The sequence below is a fragment of the Aplysia californica genome, unplaced genomic scaffold (genome assembly GCF_000002075.1).
Source record: "Aplysia californica isolate F4 #8 unplaced genomic scaffold, AplCal3.0 scaffold00065, whole genome shotgun sequence".
NCBI classification, from domain to species: domain Eukaryota; kingdom Metazoa; phylum Mollusca; class Gastropoda; order Aplysiida; family Aplysiidae; genus Aplysia; species Aplysia californica.
In genome coordinates, this window is record NW_004797335.1 from 49,674 (window position 1) to 69,880 (window position 20,207).

At 38.2% G+C, this 20,207-nt stretch overlaps 1 protein-coding gene across 2 annotated transcripts in view; it reads left to right on the plus strand.

The window, feature by feature from the left end:
- Window positions 1-1,590: 1,590 nt before the first annotated feature.
- The window catches only part of LOC101850543, a 24,036-nt gene continuing 5,419 nt past the window's right edge, over window positions 1,591-20,207 (plus strand). The window contains exons 1-9 of one of the 2 annotated variants that reach the window (XM_005093485.3): window positions 1,591-1,772; window positions 3,514-3,684; window positions 4,996-5,112; window positions 5,676-5,969; window positions 9,196-9,397; window positions 12,352-12,489; window positions 15,562-15,680; window positions 17,426-17,630; window positions 18,505-18,651. In XM_005093485.3, the coding sequence (XP_005093542.1) occupies window positions 1,714-1,772; window positions 3,514-3,684; window positions 4,996-5,112; window positions 5,676-5,969; window positions 9,196-9,397; window positions 12,352-12,489; window positions 15,562-15,680; window positions 17,426-17,630; window positions 18,505-18,651 (1,452 nt within the window). In that variant the 5' untranslated portion in view covers window positions 1,591-1,713. The remainder of the gene's footprint in view (window positions 1,773-3,513; window positions 3,685-4,995; window positions 5,113-5,675; window positions 5,970-9,195; window positions 9,398-12,351; window positions 12,490-15,561; window positions 15,681-17,425; window positions 17,631-18,504; window positions 18,652-20,207) is intronic. The other variant, XM_013079823.2, reaches the window with a different exon arrangement.

Sequence of the window (20,207 nt, forward strand, 5' to 3'; positions counted from 1 at the left end):
ATATTATTTATAATATATATTCACGCAAACTCACACATACTCACACATACACACACACACACACACACACACACACACACACACACACGCGCGCGCGCGCGCGCGCGCACACACACACATACACACATATATACATTCACAGTTGATAGAATATTTTTTAACGTTTTGTTACTCCCTCAACAGCATTATGATCGTATAGGAGGTAAGCTTCTTCGAGTCCACATGGCTGGGCAAACCTGGGGTAAGTGGGATACTTCATTCCAACAGAAAGACCTGATTAAAAACAAAACCAACATTCACAAACACACAAATACACACCGACAACAGAATCTTACTCATGTCTCCTGTTAACGACGGCAAGAAAGAAGCCTTGCCATTACGAAAGACTCACTTTTTTAAAACGGGGTTTTCTCACTCCACCTCGGAGACTGCGAGGGGTCTTGTCAGTATGTTCGTGTTTGGGCGCTTCATCAGCTGCTTGCACTGAATTATATATCCCGGGAAGCCGAGAACGTTTCTGTGTGCTCGAGGGACTACGACTGGGGGTAATAACAGTTGTAAAGCGCATACAGGAAGTTTTAGCGGATATTAATATATTATGTAATGATAAATGAAATTATTGTCATAATAATTAATTGATAAGGGCAGTAAAGCGCACATAGCAAGCCGTAGAACATGGGTATGAACTACACAAATGCAGTATTGTCATTATCATTCTAGATGTGGTGTTTCTTGGCGAAAAAACGTGTAATATTTCAGGGTCAAATAAACTACTGTCCAAAAGCACAGAGACATTAAAATTACTGGACATTTTATAATTTTGAGAAAAACGAGAAACACCCTTGACAATAAGTACCGAAAACCCATAGATGTAATGGAGTAGATTGCTAATACCAGTGGAAAAGGAAATATTAACGAGTTGAAGAAAAAAATGAGATAAAGGATCTAGGAAGGACAATTGAGCTGTGCAGTAGTGCGTGGCTTCACCGCTTTGAAAACTTCTATTTCGTATGTAGATATGTCATCCTGCCTTTGATACAAGTAGAAAATCGGCAAGACTAGTGTAATAAACTATAAATAAGAAAAATATACTCAGAAAGAAAATACCTTGAGATAATTAAGCTTATTAATAAACAATTTCTGGTTTGTTCTATGGTCAAACTGTACCCACGAAACTCTTCTACGAGATCAAGATCTGGCAAATCAGTGTTTGCAAACTATAGTAATTAAAATTTTAAAAATTTAACCAGTAACTAATCAGTCACATCTCGGTAGACCGGTAATTGTATATAGGTCGGCACATTAATCATTGTAATTAGAAATAAATATATGTATGCGCAGGCTAAATATTGATTTTATTATCGAATTTCCTTTCTCAGAAGTAAAGTGCTTGGAAAGAAGTTTTACTAGACAATATTGACGATACCAAGAGCGGTTCTGTGCCTCCTTCCAACCACTCTGCAGCCCAGTTTGCCTGTTTAGCACCATTTTGAGATGCCCTAATCCACTGATATTAACAATCTATCCCACTATATCTATGGGTTTTCAGAACTTGTCAAGGGGAACTATTCTTATCTGTTCCAACAGGGGGCGCAGTCGCAAAAGTTTGGTGTCCGCCGTATCGAGTGTAAACAACCTGATGATAATGGAGGATAAAAGCAAAGATCGCATTCCGCTACGTAGGACGTGAAGCCATCGACATACACGCTCAACATGACTGGCGAAGTACAGGAATTAGAGAAAGAATCTTTCTGGAGAGAGCATCAAGACACGTACGATGATAAATACAATTCACTAGCTAAGAAAGCAAATTGTGCTCGAAATCTAATCTAGATTCAAGATTCTTGCTCAATCTTGGCTCTCGCTCTGTCCTCAGCCTCAACCCAAGTCCAATATAATGAATAATGACATTAATAATTAATTTGACATGGTCCGATGAATACTTTTATTATGTTGATGGATGACCCTGTGGCAGGCACGAGTTGATATGTGACTATTCAATTGTAGTGGGATCGTAGAGGTCACTGGGAATTATGATAGATCTAGAGACAGTAGTGTAGTAGTAGACTAGAGTAAAATTACCGGTTCTGTCAAAATTAGGACGAAAATAGAGGCACGTCCACTTTAAAGCTTTATACCTCCTATCTGCCTTGCCCTAAAGATAAACCGAAACTTGCTACAGGAAACCCTGTGATTGGATGACCCCAGGAATGTACTGTTTCAGCTTGTTCACATATTTGAGGCCCATATTATATAATTCGAAGTGGCTATGGATGGTATCTGGCTCACTCAACTTCAACTACACTGGTATCTGACTCTACTACACTGATGTCCGACTGAGCTAATATGCTGTATCTGACTCTACTATTATTTAAATTATGCACGAATTCTTGATTCTTTATTATATAACTATTGGCATTATATTATCTATGTGCCCGAAGGATGAGAAACTACGGATTTTATGTTACAATCCGGGTACCCCCCTTTGGGCAAAAACAGCGAGACTGAAGTGCTAATTCTCTTTCATCCTTGATAGGGCCTCATATGTAAATAACTATCCAGCTTTCAGAGTTTACCAAAACGTAGAATCTAGGCCACAGCCTAGACTCCTTCATCCACAACCAATGGTAACTCTTCCTGGGGTAAGAGCTTCACACTGCTTTGCTCAATTGATGAAGAAAAAGCTGTCTTAAGGACTATTTTTAGCAAAAGGTCGCCGTAACTGTAGTGTCAACGAAAGTAAGGGAGGTTGCTTTAGGTTTGTGTGCCACTCTTTTGGGGTTAGATTTAAAAACAAAGTTTTAAAAGATTTTTTTGTACTCCAGTGCCCGAAAACTAAAAAAAACCCTGCTGCCCGACCCGGTACGATTACTTTAAATAGCATTAATCATTTAAAAAACAATTTTTTTATAGCGCTGGCTAGCCTTTTGGCTGTTCTCACCCGGTGTGCGTTCACCGTGGTAGCCTAGGCTAGGCCAACCATTGTAGTGTTCACCGTGAACCACTTTGATAACAGAAGTGTAGAATTCTGTGCTATGAACAAACGTTCCAGCGCTCTCGTGTTGAAATGAAAGCGTGCAATTTTATTTGGGGGGGGGGGGGGGGAGAGGAGTAGCGAGAGAACTTTCAGAAAACAAAATGGCGACCCGCATAGTTCGGCTTGATTCGAAAAGTGAAATAGCCATAATCTTTGTTGACGATCAAATTTGCTTACTTTTGGGCTATAACGTCATTTTTTCTTTGCTTTTGTCAATTTGATAATCTACACTGAAAGACAATATTCCGAAATTAGGAAAAACAGGTCTTGTTTCGCACCGGGTGAGAATAGCCAACGCTGGCAAGTCTCACCCGGGGTGAGAGGTCGATCGTATTTTTATTCTCACCCCGGGTGAGGATAGCCACCTCCTTCTATTTTTATCAAAGAGGGGGGTTTCATTGGTTGTACAGCATATTTTTGGTAGAATTGTTATCCTTTCATTCCTATTCCTTTATATATCTCATCTTTTCTTATAGACTCGTCAAGATAAGAGAAGAGTTGGCTTCAGGAAAGAAGAGCCGATCAAGATATTCACCTGCTGGAGGAGTCAGGAAAAAAACCCCGATCAGTTCATCAGCATTAAAAAATGGTCTAAATCATCCTCCATTTGGGAAGTACAGGAGAACACCATCACCTTATCTACCCAAGTGAGTGAGGACTGGAATCAGGAAAAATATTTGACAAAATAATATGCAGTATTTTTTTAGTTATTACTTTTTTTTTAAAATAATTTTTTCTGTTAATGGAATTTTAAAATCAACAGCTGAATCGGAGAAAAACTGGTGATTTAAGTCCAAAGCTGAACGCCAGAGACCCTGAATTGCCAGGTAATCGTTGAGGAGTCAACTAAGTGTCAGACTGGAAGGAAACACTAAAGCCAGTAAATCAAAATTCAAGCAAAGAATCTTCTATTCTTCTGCAGTCCCCCCCCCCCCCCCCCCCCCAATTATTATTTGCCGGTTTGAGCACCAAGGCTTGCCCCCCTGACCTAATAAAAATATGGAGGGGGGGGGGGGGTTCAGGGATGGAGGGGGGGATGTCCATGCCCCCCTGAATTTTACCATTTGATGTTTTGCAGTTAGGTTGCATCCCTGTTCTTTGTGTTGCCTATTTGGTCATCAAGACTTCCGGATTTCTTCTCTGGATGTAAACAAATGGATCGTGGACTTTAACGAACGGAACTACAAGATCACCAAAAAATTAACTTTTGTATGCACTGCATTTTCCCTTTTTATAAATGCATCCATATAACCTGCCAGCCTATCATCATGCTGTGACGAGAATATTGTGGTCTATTTGGTTGTTTTTGGTTGTGGCAGGGGGTTAGGCCTAGCCTATTGTATTGTTTTGCTGAAAGTGTGAGGGTGAGTAAAGTGTGAGTCTCAGTTCAGTTGTATTGTTTGCAAGTTTATAAAAGCAGTCTGGGTTACTACAGGTTAGACTTTAGAGGGGAGAGCTGTAGCAAGGCAGAGGAGGCCTGCTGAGAGTTCGGGTGGAGAAAAGGCTAGTTAGAGCATCGGTTTGTTTGTGTGTAACGTGTGAGATTCCAACGCATCGGGGCCCCATCACTGAGGAAAGGATCACCACCCACAGAGAAACAGGTTTGGCTAAGCACTGCTGTAGGCACAGGCAGACAGAAGGTTAGTGTTAAACATTGGTTTATGTTCAAGTAACAACAAATATTATACTCCCAATTGAATGGTAAGGAAAAAAAACAACAGACTTTCATGTGCCACAACTGTTGTTTCTGATTTTCTGCTCAACAGGAAATTTTGAAAGAACACATTTTACTGACTGTTCTTGAAATTAAGTTCATCAAATCATCTCAAAATGTGCTCATAGAAACACTCTCTGGATAACGTTTTGTATTCTTTATTTAGCACTGCAAAAAAGAGCCTGTGCTTTTTAATGAGGATGAAGTGCTATAAAAATGTCATATTTTGTCGTTATTCTTCCAGGTTAAGCCCCCAGCCAGAGCAGCAGCGAAGGTCTTCATATGAGAATAGAGAGACGAGACCACTTGGATATGAAGTGATTCCTCCAGTCAAGCCAAAAATAGCATTCTCCAAGTCCAAGTAAGATTACGTGGTTGGTCTGTAAGAGCTTTGTTTGAGAGAAGATTGCAGCAACAGATGGTGATGATGAGGACACTTTCACTTTGCTCTCTGCTGTTAATAGGGACATGATCTTCTAAAGTGTTTTTGAACTCAGACACTTCTTTTTATCGTTAAAGTAAGTGTTTTTTATATGTTTTTTTCGTAATTCATATGTTCTTGTTGGCATAGACAAAATTGTAAAAGAAAGAGTAATTTCCATCTGTGTATTTAACAATTTAACCCTTTTCTTTCTTAATTTTCCCCCCCACTTCACAGGAATTTATTGTGTACATTTTTAGTGAAATCAGGTGCTTGTCAAAATAATGAAATTGAAGGAATCGACATTTTTCTGCCCTTTGGGCAATTTTTATCATATTTTTATTTCTCAGGTGGGACAAATATGAGTCTTAAAAGATGACATGAGATATACAAAATGAAAAATTTTTAATAGGACGGCTGATTTCCAGCTGATTAAAAAAAATTACCTCTTCTTGAGACCTCTAAAAATATAATATGACTAATTATAATTAATTTGCTCACAGGGTCCCACCTCAAGACTATGATAGTTGGGGAGAGGAAAGTGACGATGATGAGGATGAAGATGAAGAGGAAGACTATGGTCTACGACGAGGTGTCGGTAATAAGTATGACCACCAGCGTACGCACAAACAGAACAAAGATGGCCGCGGTCGCCGCTTTAAGCCGCAGCCATACCCATCCCCCATGCCAGCATACATGGCTCCGCAGATAGTGTACGGGGCCCCATTCCCTGTCTACTACCCACCTCCACCACAAGGGGCAAAGAAAAAGAAAAAACCTTTTGGGAGACAAGACAGGTAAACCTTTATACATATTTAATAATAATAATAATAACATATATGGCATTTATATAGCGCTCAACCCCGATTAAATCATTGGCTACGCCGAGCCGTGGGCTGCGGCGCAGGTAAAGTGAATTCACTACGGCAAGCCGCCCCCGACAGCTCGAGAAAAGCTGCCCCCGACGGCTCGAGAACCGACCTATAATTCTAGCTTAGATTCTATTCCAATCCTCATATCCATGTTAACTCATTCGCTACACCGAGCCGTGGGGGGCGGCGTGGCTAAATTGCCGTCAGTACGCTAAGCCGCCCCCGACGGCTCCAGAACCGACGTTTAATTTTAGCTTGGTTTCTATTCCAATCCAAATATCCATGTTAAAATAAAGGTCAGAATATAATGTTGACTTCCGTGTCAAGCGTTTCCACCAAAAATCGGAAGTTTTGATTCAGTTTTGAAACACCATTTCGAAGTTTATGCGACATCGTTTTATCGCGAAGCCCAAATTATAGCCCAGACACCAGTCTTAGTACTTTTACACAACAAAATGTATAATTATTTTGCTCACTAAAGAAATGTAGGACTCTTCTTTATAATATTGATACTACTGGACTCAAATTGCCAATACACTGTATTTGAGAAATCAAAATTTTTGAGTTCTAGATATCTAGAGAGATCTAAATAGTCAAAATATTTTTTTCTCCCCAAAATCATTACTTTTTAAAAAAATTACTCCAAAAAAACCCACTCAAGGCATGTTTAGGTGTGTTCCAAATTCAATTCTGAATAATTCCATGTAAGATACGAGTGTTTGTTTCTGTTAGTGATCCTTTTTTCTAAATTGTTTTTAAAAAGATTTGTTTTTCAATATCGGATGTTTTGATCCAAATGTACAAATATTATGGAATGTATGCGAATAACTGCAAATTTTTCAATATTTTCCTGTTCAAAATACAGTTATGGTTATTTTGATGTATCATTTGACTAGGTGCAAACATTATTTTTGAGTTTCACCTGAGATTATTAATTTTTTATTTTCAAATTTTATCCGCATCCAATCACAATGTGTTGCATAATCGCCTCTTACAGGAACCAAAGTTGAAAAATACACAAAAATAAACAGTACAGGTGTATTCTACAAACCATACTGAAAATGTGGGTATATAAATAATATGTTGATATTTGTTTGAATTTATGACCAAAAGACCTGTGAACTGCGCATGACTAGTCATCATCTCATTTCGCCCTCCCGAAACAAATTCGCCCACAAGCCGAAAATAATATGTAGCGAATGAGTTAAAATAAAGATTATAATGTAATGTTGATATCCGGGTCAAGCGATTCCACCGAAAATCCTAAGTTTTGATACACGATTTCGAAGTTTATGCGACTTTGTTTTATCATGATGCCCAAATTATAGCCCAGATGCCAGTCTTGGCACTTTTACAAAACAAAATATATCATTATCGTGTTTACTAAAGGAATGTAGGACTCTTCTTTAGAAAATTGATATTTGTAAAATGAACTCAAATTGCCATTGCTCTGTTATAGAAAAATGTCTAATATTTTTCAGTGCAAGTTCGAAGTTGCCAAACTATTTTTTTCTCCCGAAAATCACTATTTTTAAAAGTAAAATTACACAAAAAATTTCACTCAAGACATGTGTAGTTATATTCGAAATGCAATTCTGAATAATTTTATATATAAGATGCCTGTGTTTTGTACTGTTTGTGAATGCATTTTGTCCTTTTTTCAAGATTTTGTTTTTTTATTAAATTTTTTTCAGTATCGGATGTTATGATTCAAATGTACAAATTATGTGTAATGTATGTAAATAACTGCAAATTTTTCAATATTTTTCCAGTTCTATATTTATTTATGGTTATTTTGACGTATCATTTGACTTGATGCAAATATTTTTTTTTTCATCAAATATGATTAATTTTTTATTCAAATTTCATCCGCATCCAAACAAAATTGTGTTTCATAATTGCTTCTTACAGGAACCAAAGTTGAAAAATACACAAATAAACAATGCAGATGTATTCTACAAATCATACTAAAAATTTCAGTGTATAATATGTTGGCATTTATATGAATTTGTGGCCCCAAACACCTGTGAATGCGAACTAGTAGTCATCTCATTTTGCCCTCCCGAAAAAAATTTGTCCACAAGCCCAAAATAACATGTAGCGAATGAGTTAAAGTACACAGGCTCTTGTTTGATTTAGTAAGATTTTACAACGTTCTTAACTGCATAAGGTCATATATGAGCGCCAAGGAGTGGATGTCAACAGAGAAGTCCAAACGGGGAATCAGCCTTACTCTACTCACCTCTCTGGCCTCAACAGCACAAAGTCTACTTCAACTATCTAGGCACCCCGAAAATAGCAGTTCACAAGAGAGTGACCAACATGCAAAAAAGTAGAGGAAAAATGATGATAGTAAGGATGAGGAAAGAAGAAGCAGCAGTTCCCCTCTGTTGTTCCGGCACAGTATGAGCATGACTTTGATAAATCAGCCCATTTACAATTCTACTGTGCATAAGAACATTTTAGTATCCCCCTTTTGGGAATGGCCTAAAGACAACTTCAGTCAGTAGCCCTGCCCTGGTTGGGGGGAGGGGAGGGGGGTGGACACAGGCTCTGAGCACTTTACTATACAAAAGTAACATATAATCAGTACATTGTGTTCTGACCAAAAGAAAATTTCTCTCTAAATATTTATCTTTTTTAATTTTATTAAAAACAGAAATGACTTTATCTGATATTTGGATGAATTAAAGGATTTGATCTCTCTTAAACTACTTGGCAGCACATTTGAGATCTTATAAGGGCCTTGATATTGAAATGCTCATTTATATCTTATATTCATTTGTAGTGTACTGTGATGTTCACTTCTTTTCATCTGTTAGGCACTTTGATGTTTGTTTAATTGATCTGTAATGCACTTTGACATTTAAATTTGTTTTATTAACTTGTTATGCACTGTTGACGTGCGGGTGGTTGGAGAGCACCACTGGTAGCTCCTACTTCTTTACCTTCCCTCTGTTGTGTCTGTTCTGTCTGTCTGTATGTCTGTCTGTCTGTCTGTTTGTCTGTCTGTCTGTCTTACTTCTTCCCAGCATGAAATGACCATTATTGAGGCGATGTGCTTCTCTTTACTCAAACTGAAAAATATTTTCGTCATGCTGGTCAGGTTAAAAATTTTGTTTAAATTGCTCATCACACTTTTTCTCGACAGAGCTGTGGGTTACAAAGACAAGTACAACATGAGGCGAGCGTACGCGTCACAGTCTGGTATCCCGGTGAAACAGAAGAATAGGAAGTCCAAGGCGCAGGCACACCAGTCTATGCCCATGTTTGCCACGCCCATGATGCCGGCCATGACGATGATGTTTCCACCACCACAAGAGGAGGAAGAGGACAGTGACGAGGATGAAATGGTAAGATAGGGAGAGGATGTCTTTTTATTGTGATAAGAATGGAATGGTAGGATGGGGAGGAAATGGTAGAATGGGGTGACAAGATGATGTATGGATGAAATTGTAGGATAGGGAAAGAATGTCTTTTTATTGTGATGGGGTTGAAATGGTAGAAGGGTTGAAATAATGATGTAAAGATGAAATGGTTGGATTGGGAAAGGGTACGTCTTTTTGTCAACTCGTAGACAAAATGTAAGGATGCGGATGGAGGGGTTTTTTTTGTAATGAGGATTGAATGGAAATAGAGTGGAGGTTTTTTCTTTGCAATGAGGTTTGAATCAAAATGTGTCAAGACGCGGGGGGAATCAGGTGCTCGTCAATTTTTGTGCATGTGAAGTTATTGGTATCATCTTAAAGCTTGTTCATTTATCTTGCTTTTGATGACAAAAAATACCCATCTATCTTGAGCAAAAGTGAAGAAATTTGTGATTGAAAGAGGTAAGTTCAGCGGTAAAAATAACGAGAAAATGGCAGCCAAAGTTTAGTTACTTCAATAGCTAAAGAGACCTTAAAAACTGAAAAATTGCATATTTTGAGCTTTTAATCAACTTTTTTCAATACAATTCACATGGCCATGGTAATGTGTTTTTATTTGGTCATTAAAGAGTGAACAAAATTCCAAAAATTTGATTAAAATTGCGAAACTGATGGGAAAATGCCTGTCTCTCCAGTTTTGTTATTTTGACGAGCGCCTGATTTCACCACGATGCCTCACAAATATTTAGAATCAAAGGATAGTTGATCTTGTTCTTGGCCCTAGGCTAGGAAAGCAGATTTAAATCTAGAAATACATAATATAACTGTCTTCATCACCAACCTTCTTGGATAAGGGAAAAAAATCTCAGAGGTCCCGGTGCAAGTTGCGCACATTAAAGATTCCTTGATGGTCCTATAATTGATAAAAGTATGCTTTGGCCGCTACCCACGCAAAGTTCTGATTTAATTGCAAACAAAGCTGAAAATACTCCTGTCAGTATGAAAACATATATATATATATATATAAATATAGAAGACCTTCAAAATCAGAATGAGGCTGCCTGAAGGCAAGGGCTCCTACTTGGTTGGAAAAACAGTCAGATATCATAAATCAATTGTTCTGCAGGTTGAGGAACCAGCTGTTGACTACCCCTGAGGTCTAGCAGGGGAACGCTAAGAAGGAAAGAAGAACTGTCTTCATTTGTCAGTTTTAAGGGGACGGGGAAGTTGGTTTAGAAAAGAAAATTGCGTTTGCTAAAGATGAAAAAAAAAAAAGCATGAAATAGGTGATTGTCAGAATCTTTAAATATTCAGCTGATCATTAAGTAATTAACATTGCCACTTTGCAGTAAGTAGGTTTGTTAAGTTTTCCTGTCTGTCTGTCTGTCTGTCTGTCTGTCTGTCTGTCTGTCTGTCTGTCTGTCTGTCTGTCTGTCTGATAGTGGTGGGCACTAATCGATACCAGTACTCAGTACTTATTAAGAACGAGCCCCTATGTAATTACTTAGATTCTTTCGTTGCTCAGTTGATACTAATCGATACTCAAGTTTTGGCATGTTGGGATTTAATTTTTTTTAAATTTAATTAAAAAGCATTGGAAAGGCTGCTGACCAGAAAACTATAAACTGTATATACAGACATGCAACTCATTTCCATGATGGAAGTTGGGAGGGATTCCAAGAGTTTATGAATGCAGTTGATCCCCAAAAATTCAGAAGGCGACTTTTAGGGTTCAAGGGTTCAGCTACATTAGAAGAAAAAGGGGAAAAAAATGAAGCCCTGCCCCCCCCCCCTTTTTCCCCTAAAAAAAATAATAAAACCAAAAACTGAAAAAACAGGTTTTATTGAAAAACCCCAACAGCAAAAGGCACAGCTGAAGCTAATGCAGGTAGGCCTACTGCTGCTTTTCATGGCATTTTATGGGGGAAATAATTTATGATTGACATTAGAATCTATTCCAGTAAGGAATCTTGTTGAATCTTAGTAAGTACTGAGTACTTATCGATATTGAGCTCTCTTTATCGATAAATACTCGATAATGGCCAGTATCGCCTATCGCCCACCCCGACGGTCTGTCTGTCTGTCTGTCTGTCTGTCTGTCTGTCTGTCTGTCTCTCTCTCTGTCTCTCTCTCTCTCTCTCTCTCTCTCTCTCTCTCTCTCTCTTGCTCTCTCTCACTCTCTCTTGTTCTCTCTCTTGAGCCTTCTCTCAAAGCTCTCCCTCTCTCGATCTCTCAGTCTCTCTCTCCCTTGTTCTCTCTCTTTCATTCTTGCTATATCTTTTTCCCGATCGTACCATTATTTTCTTTGTCTCTTTTTCTCTTTCTCCATCTCTCTCTTTTGTCTCTCTCTTGTTCCCTCGTTATCTCTGTCTCTTTCTCTCTTTCTTTCTATATCCATTGTTATTTCTGTTTCTCTTCCCCCTTATTCTCTTTCTCTTTCTCTCCTTCTTGTTCTCTCTCTCTGTATCTCTGCCTCTTTGTTGTTCTCTGATTCTCTCTCTCTGGCTTTTCCTCTCTCTCTCTCTCTCTCTCTCTCTCTCTCTCTCTCTCTCTCTCTCTCTCTCTCTCTCTCTCTTTCTCTCTCTCTCTCTCTCTCTCACACACACACACACGCACATGCATGCACACACTCGCACACATACGCACACACACACACACACACACACACACACACACACACACACACCCACATGCACTCTCATTCCAGCACACATACAGACGCATAGACCATGCTTCCTCCCCACTCCCCTTAAACAACTCTCTTAGAGAGAGAGAAAGGGAGATAGATAAATAGATAGTTAAATTGATAGATAGATAGATGTATGGATAGAAAGAGAGAGAGAGAGAGAAAGAGAGAGAGAGAGAAATTGAAACAGAAAAAAATTGAAAGAGAGAACACATCCTCACATCCCATCTCCCATGCATGTTCCATGTGACAGATACGAGAAGCCCATGAACACTTCAAGTCGCACCCCCTGTTTGCCCAGGATTACATCGATTGGTTCATTCACGACTGTCTGGATACTGATCTGCTACCCGATTTCTTAATTGAAGTTTTGAATGAGATGCAGCGTATGGTTGGTCTCTTGCCTACTCTGTATATATTCTTTGGATTCACAAGCCCTTCGCTTCATCTGTGTTGCACATCTTGCTGACATGCATGCCTCTGTTGTATTGCTTGTTTGAAGCTGTTTCTTCTCTTGCTTTGAGACATTTCTATTTTTCAGTATGGTCAATAGTTCCATGTGTCGAGACTCCCTGTTTTGCGATTTTGCTTGGGGGTTTTTTCTTTGTATTTGTTTTTGGGGGTTTTTTTTCTTCTTTTTTAAGGTTTTTTAAGGTTGTTTTTGTTTGGGGTTTTTTTTTGGGGGGGGGGTCTCTAGTTCTAGTTTGGTTTCCTTTCATTTTGATTTTGGCTTTACATATCAATATAATACCGTATTGATCTGGTCTTGAATAGAATAGAATGAACAGTACCGGAAAAACTAAACAATGTCGTTATGAACAAATATTATCTTAGACTATCGTTCGGTCGGAGTTCTTCAGCCTCTCATCGATGTGAAGAAAAAGGCTCTTGCTTGAGTTGTGTTTAGTAAGACTTTTACGGCATTTATAACACAATAAGGTCATATCATATAAGTGCCGAAGATCAGAGCTGTTACAAGACAGTAACAAACACAAAAAAGAAGGAGGAGAGAAAAGGACGATAGATGTTGGATGGGAAAGAAGGAGCAAACAACGCCAGAGTACAACTACCCACTTGCCTGAGTTGTGAAAAGATCAACTACAGCGCTCTATACAATCCTGTAAAAAGGACACGGTATAGAGAGCTGCAAAGCAATATGCCAACTTATACTTGTCTCTAATTCTTATGTACAATGGAATCCACTTCAAACCAAGCATGATTAATCCTAAAGCACCAGTAATACAGAGAATAAAACCCCAGATTTTTTTTTTCTTCTAGGTGAGCAGCCTCTTTAAACTGAAAATCCCCCTTAATTGAAAAAAAATCCGGTGGTCCTGCAAATTTCTGTTTAAGAGTACTTCATTGTTTTGTCCAAGCACAGAAAATTTTCTTCCATTTTTCTACAACTATCTTTCTTAGTTATATATTTTTGCAGATTTCTCCAAAAGTAGTCATCACTTTATTTTACTTTAGATTATTTGCTTTTTTCTCTGTTCTCTAGATCTAGTTGGTTTTTTCTCTACAGTATATCAATATACATGTTCAATTGCCCCGGGCCATAGCCTCCAGATTTATTAAGCCTACCTTAGTACCGGTTGTACTACACCATCAGAGATTTTAAAATTTGTTGTGTTTTTCCTCTCGTTGAAGACAGCATCCTTCCCAGCCCTCTCTTCCCCATCACTCTTTCACTCCTCAACCAAACCCCAACCTCCCTTTAGTTGACTCTTTGAATTCAGCTCGCCACTTCAGTGGCATTTTGGCAGTATTGATTTCGTCAACCCCAAGATCTACACCTGATCTTGTGTTATTGTCACTTCTTATTTTCGCCCATATTGGAATCCTTTGTCCAATTAAGAATAGTTTTAGTGCTCATACAAATAAATCCATATATATTTGGCTGAATTATAGCTGTTTTAAAGTAACACCCTTCGCCACTGGATACGCAAAATTGTGGAGTGAAGCTCTATATGCCACTGCTAACATAGGACAGGACTTGAGTTTGATTCCCGCAAGGGGCTCTCTTTTCTGCTTATTGCTTGCCCTTGATATGCTTTTGTTCGGAATACCCCTGTACTTGTCTCAAGTGCAGCATGATTAAAGAAAGGAAGCTTTTTTGCTGATTTGCTGTCCTATTGACGCTATTGTACACCCAGTTGAAATGCTTTGGTGGAGTAGATTATTTTACTCTTTTTGGTTTGTTTTGCTATTGTTTATAATATCTTCCTGGTACTGGTATCAGGTATTCAATTTTTTAAAAATTGTTCCTTATGACTATATTGCTTCATTTTGGAAAGTTATATTCCGTGTCATTTCTTGCTCCTTCAGAGAAAGCTGACTTAAAAGATATTTCCTTTTTGTTTTTATCTTTTTTTATTTGTAGTAATTCTATATAATGTGCTGCTTTTGAAGATTTTTTCTTTATCAATTTGAGGCTGTGAAGAAAGGTCGTGTTTTGAAACATGAGTAGGCTTCAATTTCAAAATGATATTGTCAAAGCTTTTGCAGGCTTACCAAACTTCTTAAATTTACTGGGACTGTTTCTGATTTATGTGTCCCTAATTGGGGTTGGAATGTTATACTATGGAATGTTATACTAAATGATGCTAGAATCATTTGTAAATGCTGATCGAGTTTTTTTATGACACCATTAGCTGAGAGATAATCAGATATTTCGGACCAAAATGGCAGTTGATGCCTTTTGCAGCAGCCTCCTATACTTTAAGACCCTATAATCCCAATGCTTTCTACACTTTTCCTTTTTTTTTCTTCAGTGTTGTGATAGATAATTTGGACAAAATTGCTAATTACAAAAGTTTTCAGTCAGACATTGCATTCTGAATATGTCTGATTGGCTTAAACAAAGCTCGTTTACTGTGTTGTTGAAATGTTCTTAAAGAGTATCTTGTTAGCTTCTTTGATAGATTTATCAAGTATGTTTAGATTATTTGATATTTCGAGTGCAAAGCTTCATCACGTGCATTTGTGACTATTTTATTTTGAACATTGAGTTGTATTATCTTGGTTTCTTGCTCTGACTCATTGTGTGGAAAATGTGGTTTACCATGGTTTAAAAGTACAGCTTTATACGCTTCTTCTTTCAACCAGGAAAGTTTTCCTTTGTAGTTTTGATCTGCTGCAGCTATTAAATCTTATTTATTATTTTAAGATTTTATGAAAAAGAAACTGCATTTTGTGGTCAGGTGTGAAGTCCTGTGTTTTGAAAAAATGTTGTACCACATGTATGTAGTGTCTCTTTGTGAAGTCGTTATTGTAATAGTTTACCCTGTTTGATAGGTATTTCTTTTTCAAACTAATACTGTTCAGACCAAGTCTGTGAAAGAAATTTAACACTTATTCATAGTTTGGTAATTCCGACCTTTTTGAAATTGTTAGGTAATTAAAGTTCGTCTAACATTTTATCCTGTCTCATAATGTGATTGTTTTTCATTTCCATCCTCAGCCTTACAACCACCCGTTGTATGTTCCTTCGCTGTACGCGTGTGAGGACTTGCTGGGCGACCATTTGTCTGAGTTGATCTCTGACATAGCGCGGGAGTCACTGGCTGAGAGTGCTAGCGAGTGAGTCGTGTTTTTCTTATTGATGTGATATGTCGACATAATTTGGGATTGTGCCCTTTGATGTCTGGATGATTGATGGGTGCTCTGGTGTGGTTTACTCCTTCTTTGTTATCAAATATCTATCGTTCTTATCTCTCCTCCTTTTTTTCTTTGTTTGCTATTGTCTAACCTGTTGCAACTATGTGGCTTACTTGTATTGCAAGTGCCTTAACTCTTTTTATCCTAGCCATACCCCCACGGACTCTGTACCAGTCCTGGGGCTGCCGCGCCGTATGAGTCGGAAGTCAGTGCGTATAGTTCAAAGTGCTGTATTTCTTACATTTACTCTAAGATTTTAAGGAAATTTGGCAGTTATGTTAGAAATTGAATGTAGTTTTTGTAAATATATGTGGATAGGAAATACACCAATAGCACAATGTAGATTTTGAGGTGTATTCCACCCTCGAACTTGACCCTGATTGCCGCGCCCACGATGTCCCATTGGATTTTATAGATCTAGATCTAGCCCTACCCATCGAGCACAAATTCCAGTATTGACCCCTTCACCATGATCTGAATCGCTATTAGATGAGTCTAAGTCGTGTTTCTTATCACCCAGAACGGAATTTACGGCACCTATTTCAGAGTCACTTTCATCAAATTAGTATCATTCCCCCCTCACAACCCAGCGCCACTTCAAAAAGTACTTCGTCGGTCGAGAAAGTGCGTTTTCGAGACATCTTTCAAGCTTCTACACCCATCAAAAACAAAGAAACCATTGTTCATTGGAAAATTAAAATATTCAGACAGAGCTAGCATCGCCGTATTTGGGTAATAACAAGCAGAACTAGCTTCTTTGACATGACCGTATCGCTGTTCCGAGAATACTCGTAGCCCGGACTGGTCCTCGTTACGAGTATACTCGTAGCCCGGATAAAAAGAGTTAAAACTCTTATAATATTAAAACTAATGAATATTTGATGTAAATGCTGTGGAATGATATTTGCTATTTTGTATTTGTTATTAGGGCCAGTAGAGGGTCTGGTAGCATTGTTATGTGTGTAGATGATTGGCTTAACTGTCCCTTTATTGAGTATTCTTATTTTGGTGTATATCATCCTGCTTTTTACCCTTCCCCCATCTTTTTAAGTTTACAGATAAAGTTATTGTTGGTTTACCTTTGCCTCTTTTGCCTTCTATTTTACCAGTGAGCGCAAGATGTTCTAGACCTTTATGTTTATTCAAGTATGAAAGGAACTGCCTCTCCCTAATTGCTTTTTTTTTTTTAATTGGTGTCCAACGTGGGCCTTTTTCAGCACTTCTTAATTCAATTTCTTTTCCTCCCCTGGAATTCTCAACTGTGTACAAAGAAACCATATTCCTCTTGCCTCTAGTTCAGGTTGAAAATCTTTGGTAGGTAGCTAACATTCACAGCCATGTAGAAAGGGTGACCTGTGTAAAAAAAAAAGTTATCTAGGAAAGCTCACACTTGTTCCAAAAGTGGGTGGCTGTTGGGTGGTTTTGGTGTGGTTTGCCCCTTCTTTTCTATTGGACATCTGTCGTACTTATCTTTCCTTCTTGATTTTTTTTTGTGTGGTACTCAATAGTAACACCTCTTATCTTCTACATTTGTATAGCCTAATTGTATTGTAAGTGCTGTAGAACTTTGCTATGGCAGTGCAGCTATACACAGTCAAACTTCAAACAAATAATATATTATATTCCTAAATAAAACAACAACAAAAACGTTTCACAAACTTGCTCAGCTATGTGGATGAACAACGGCTCAAACGCGACCCGTTGGAAGATTTCCTCACGGATCTGATCCAGGAGTGTGTGCGTCAGGTGTCCCGAGAGGTGGTGCGGGACACGGTGGTGCAGATGGCTGAGGACTACCTGGAGACGGAGGTCGCCACAGGGGTCGTACATCAAATGGTGGACGACTATCTCGATGAGATAGCGCCTGATCTGGTGGGTGAACGGCTCTGGAGTTTGTGAGATAACTTAAGATATAAGATAATGTTTTATTGATCTCGAAAAAGAGAACTTTGCTGTGGTATGGTAACTATACACACTCACACTTCAAGCAAATGATAATATACAACAAAGTCACAGATGGGGCTGGTACTCCCTGTTGTTTTGTTTTTGTTTTTGTATTTATTGTTCCGTATCCTGATTTGGTACCAACATTTGAAAGCTATGTAAAATTGTGCCAACATGGTACAAATTCTTATGCTTCAAGAAAAAGAAATGACAAAAAGGAAAATTGTTTGGTCTGTGATGATGATGACAACGATGATGATGATGATGATCCTGAAATATTATTCCTGATTTTGATTATAATTTTGATATCATGTTAATGTGCTTCTAACTAAATCATCTGTTGTTGCTGTTGTTGCTGTTGTCTGTATTTCTTACTCTTTCCCTCCTCTAAAAGGCCATTATTGTGTTGATGTAATTCTCTTTACTCCGTCAAACAAACAAATTTGTGCTCTGGTGTGGTGTGCTCTTTCTTTCCAAACATCTATCATCCTTATCTCCCCTCCTTCTTTTTTGTGTTTTTTGTCTCTTGTAACACCTCTAATCTTTTGCACTTATATGACTTTATTGTGTTGCGAGTGCCGTAAAACTCTTTTAAACTAAAAGACCATTGTTGTGTTGAAGTATCTCTTTTTACTCCAACAAACAAATTTGTTGTGTCTGTCTGTCTGTCTGTCTGTCTGTCTGTCTGTCTGTCTGTCTGTCTGTCTGTCTGTCTGTCTGTCTGTCTGTCTGACACTTTCTCCCACACTAAATGATGGTTACTGTGCTGATTAGCTTTTCTTTACACCCCCGAACAAACCAGTTGGAGGAGACGGTCTTTGACATCATGGCTGAGGAGTTCATCGAGTCAGAGGTCATAGCCTCAGAGGTCAAGGAGGAGGCACAGGTCATTGCTCGGGAAACGATACAACACTACGACACAAAGGTCATGAGGAGAGAGTTCAAGGAGGTAGGAAGATAATCAAGAGACAGACAGACTGACTAACAGAAGAACGGACAGACAGACGGACGGACAGACAGACATACATACACATACAGTACAACTCTGTGATGCAATGGTCACGGGGAAAGAGTTTAAAGAGATTGGTAAGCTAGTAGATGAGAGGGAGGGAAAGAGAGAGAGACAGAGAGAGAAAGAGAGTTAGAGAAAGAGAGAGAGAGAGAGAGAGAGAGATTATATTTTGATTACCAGATAAGAAATTGGAAAATTCTTTAAGATATATTTGTTTCTTATTACCTCCTCTTAGATCTTCAAGAACATTTACACATTGGCTTCTACTTCTTGTCAGGAGGAATCATGAAGATCTTGTCAATCCTTTTAATTACATCATTGGCCTCTTTTATATCACATCTAATGAATTTTACTGTCTGTTTCAGAGGATGGGGGTGGGAGAGGGGTGGGGTGGTTGGAAGTATAGGCTTTTGAAAAATATGAGTGGCCATAAATAACACACCATTTGTTTTACTAATATTTGTGTTTGTGAGCCAGTCAGATCTGAGTTAAGAAATCTGCAGTAACTGTAATTATAATTGTAAATGGTTTGTGCCCTCACCAACGCAATTTTTAGATCATTTGGTGAGCAGGCTGCTATAATAAGGAACCTCCTGTTACAAGAATTAAACTCACATCTTCTGTGCTGTACGTGTTTTTCACCTGGTATTTTTAAATGGCCTTTATTGTGTCCAACTCCTTTCAGATCTGAACCTGAGTTGAGAGAGCAGTCAAACCTGTCCAAGACAACCACCCGTTGTCCTTGAGAAAAACGATTAATTATAATAATAATAAATAGCATTTATGCTGCGCATTTCCATTTTTAAAAAAATGCTCAAATAGCATTACATAAAAAAAGACATCACATCTTAAAAATTAATCGACATGTGTGTACGTGTAAAACACAGTATAATGTATATGTATTTGTGTAAAAACATTCTAAGAGAAAAAAGTGTCTCGCAGTGACCTTGGCGATTCGTTCATTATGTGGGTGGTTGGCTGGTGCTCTGATGTGGTTTGCTCCTTCTTTCCTCTAAAAAAAAAATATCGTCTTTATCTCTCCTCTTTCTTTTTTATGTTTGTTACTCTCTTGTAACACTTCTAATCTTCGGCACTTATATGATCTATTTGTGTTGCAATTGCCGTAAAACTCTTACTAAAACTAAAAAGATGATTATCTGAGACAGGGGGTCAGTCTAAAATTGGAGGAAAAAAAAACTTAAGGAAAGTGTCAGTAAAATGTTTTTTTAAAAACCAGGGGGGGGGGGGGGGGTACTATGGCACATTCAACCTCCCGCCCAAAATCACAGTAAGCGTTGATCGCTGAGATTATCTGAGATGAAATTTTTAAAGTGAGAAATAATACATTTCCTCAATATAAGCTCAATTTATTTTTTTATCTCTTTCTAGTAAATTGGAGAAAAGGCTTATATTGTTCTTTTTTGCTTGCTTTGGATGGCCTTAAGTTTAATGACAATATTATTGTAGTGAGCATGTTACTGACATCAGCGTCC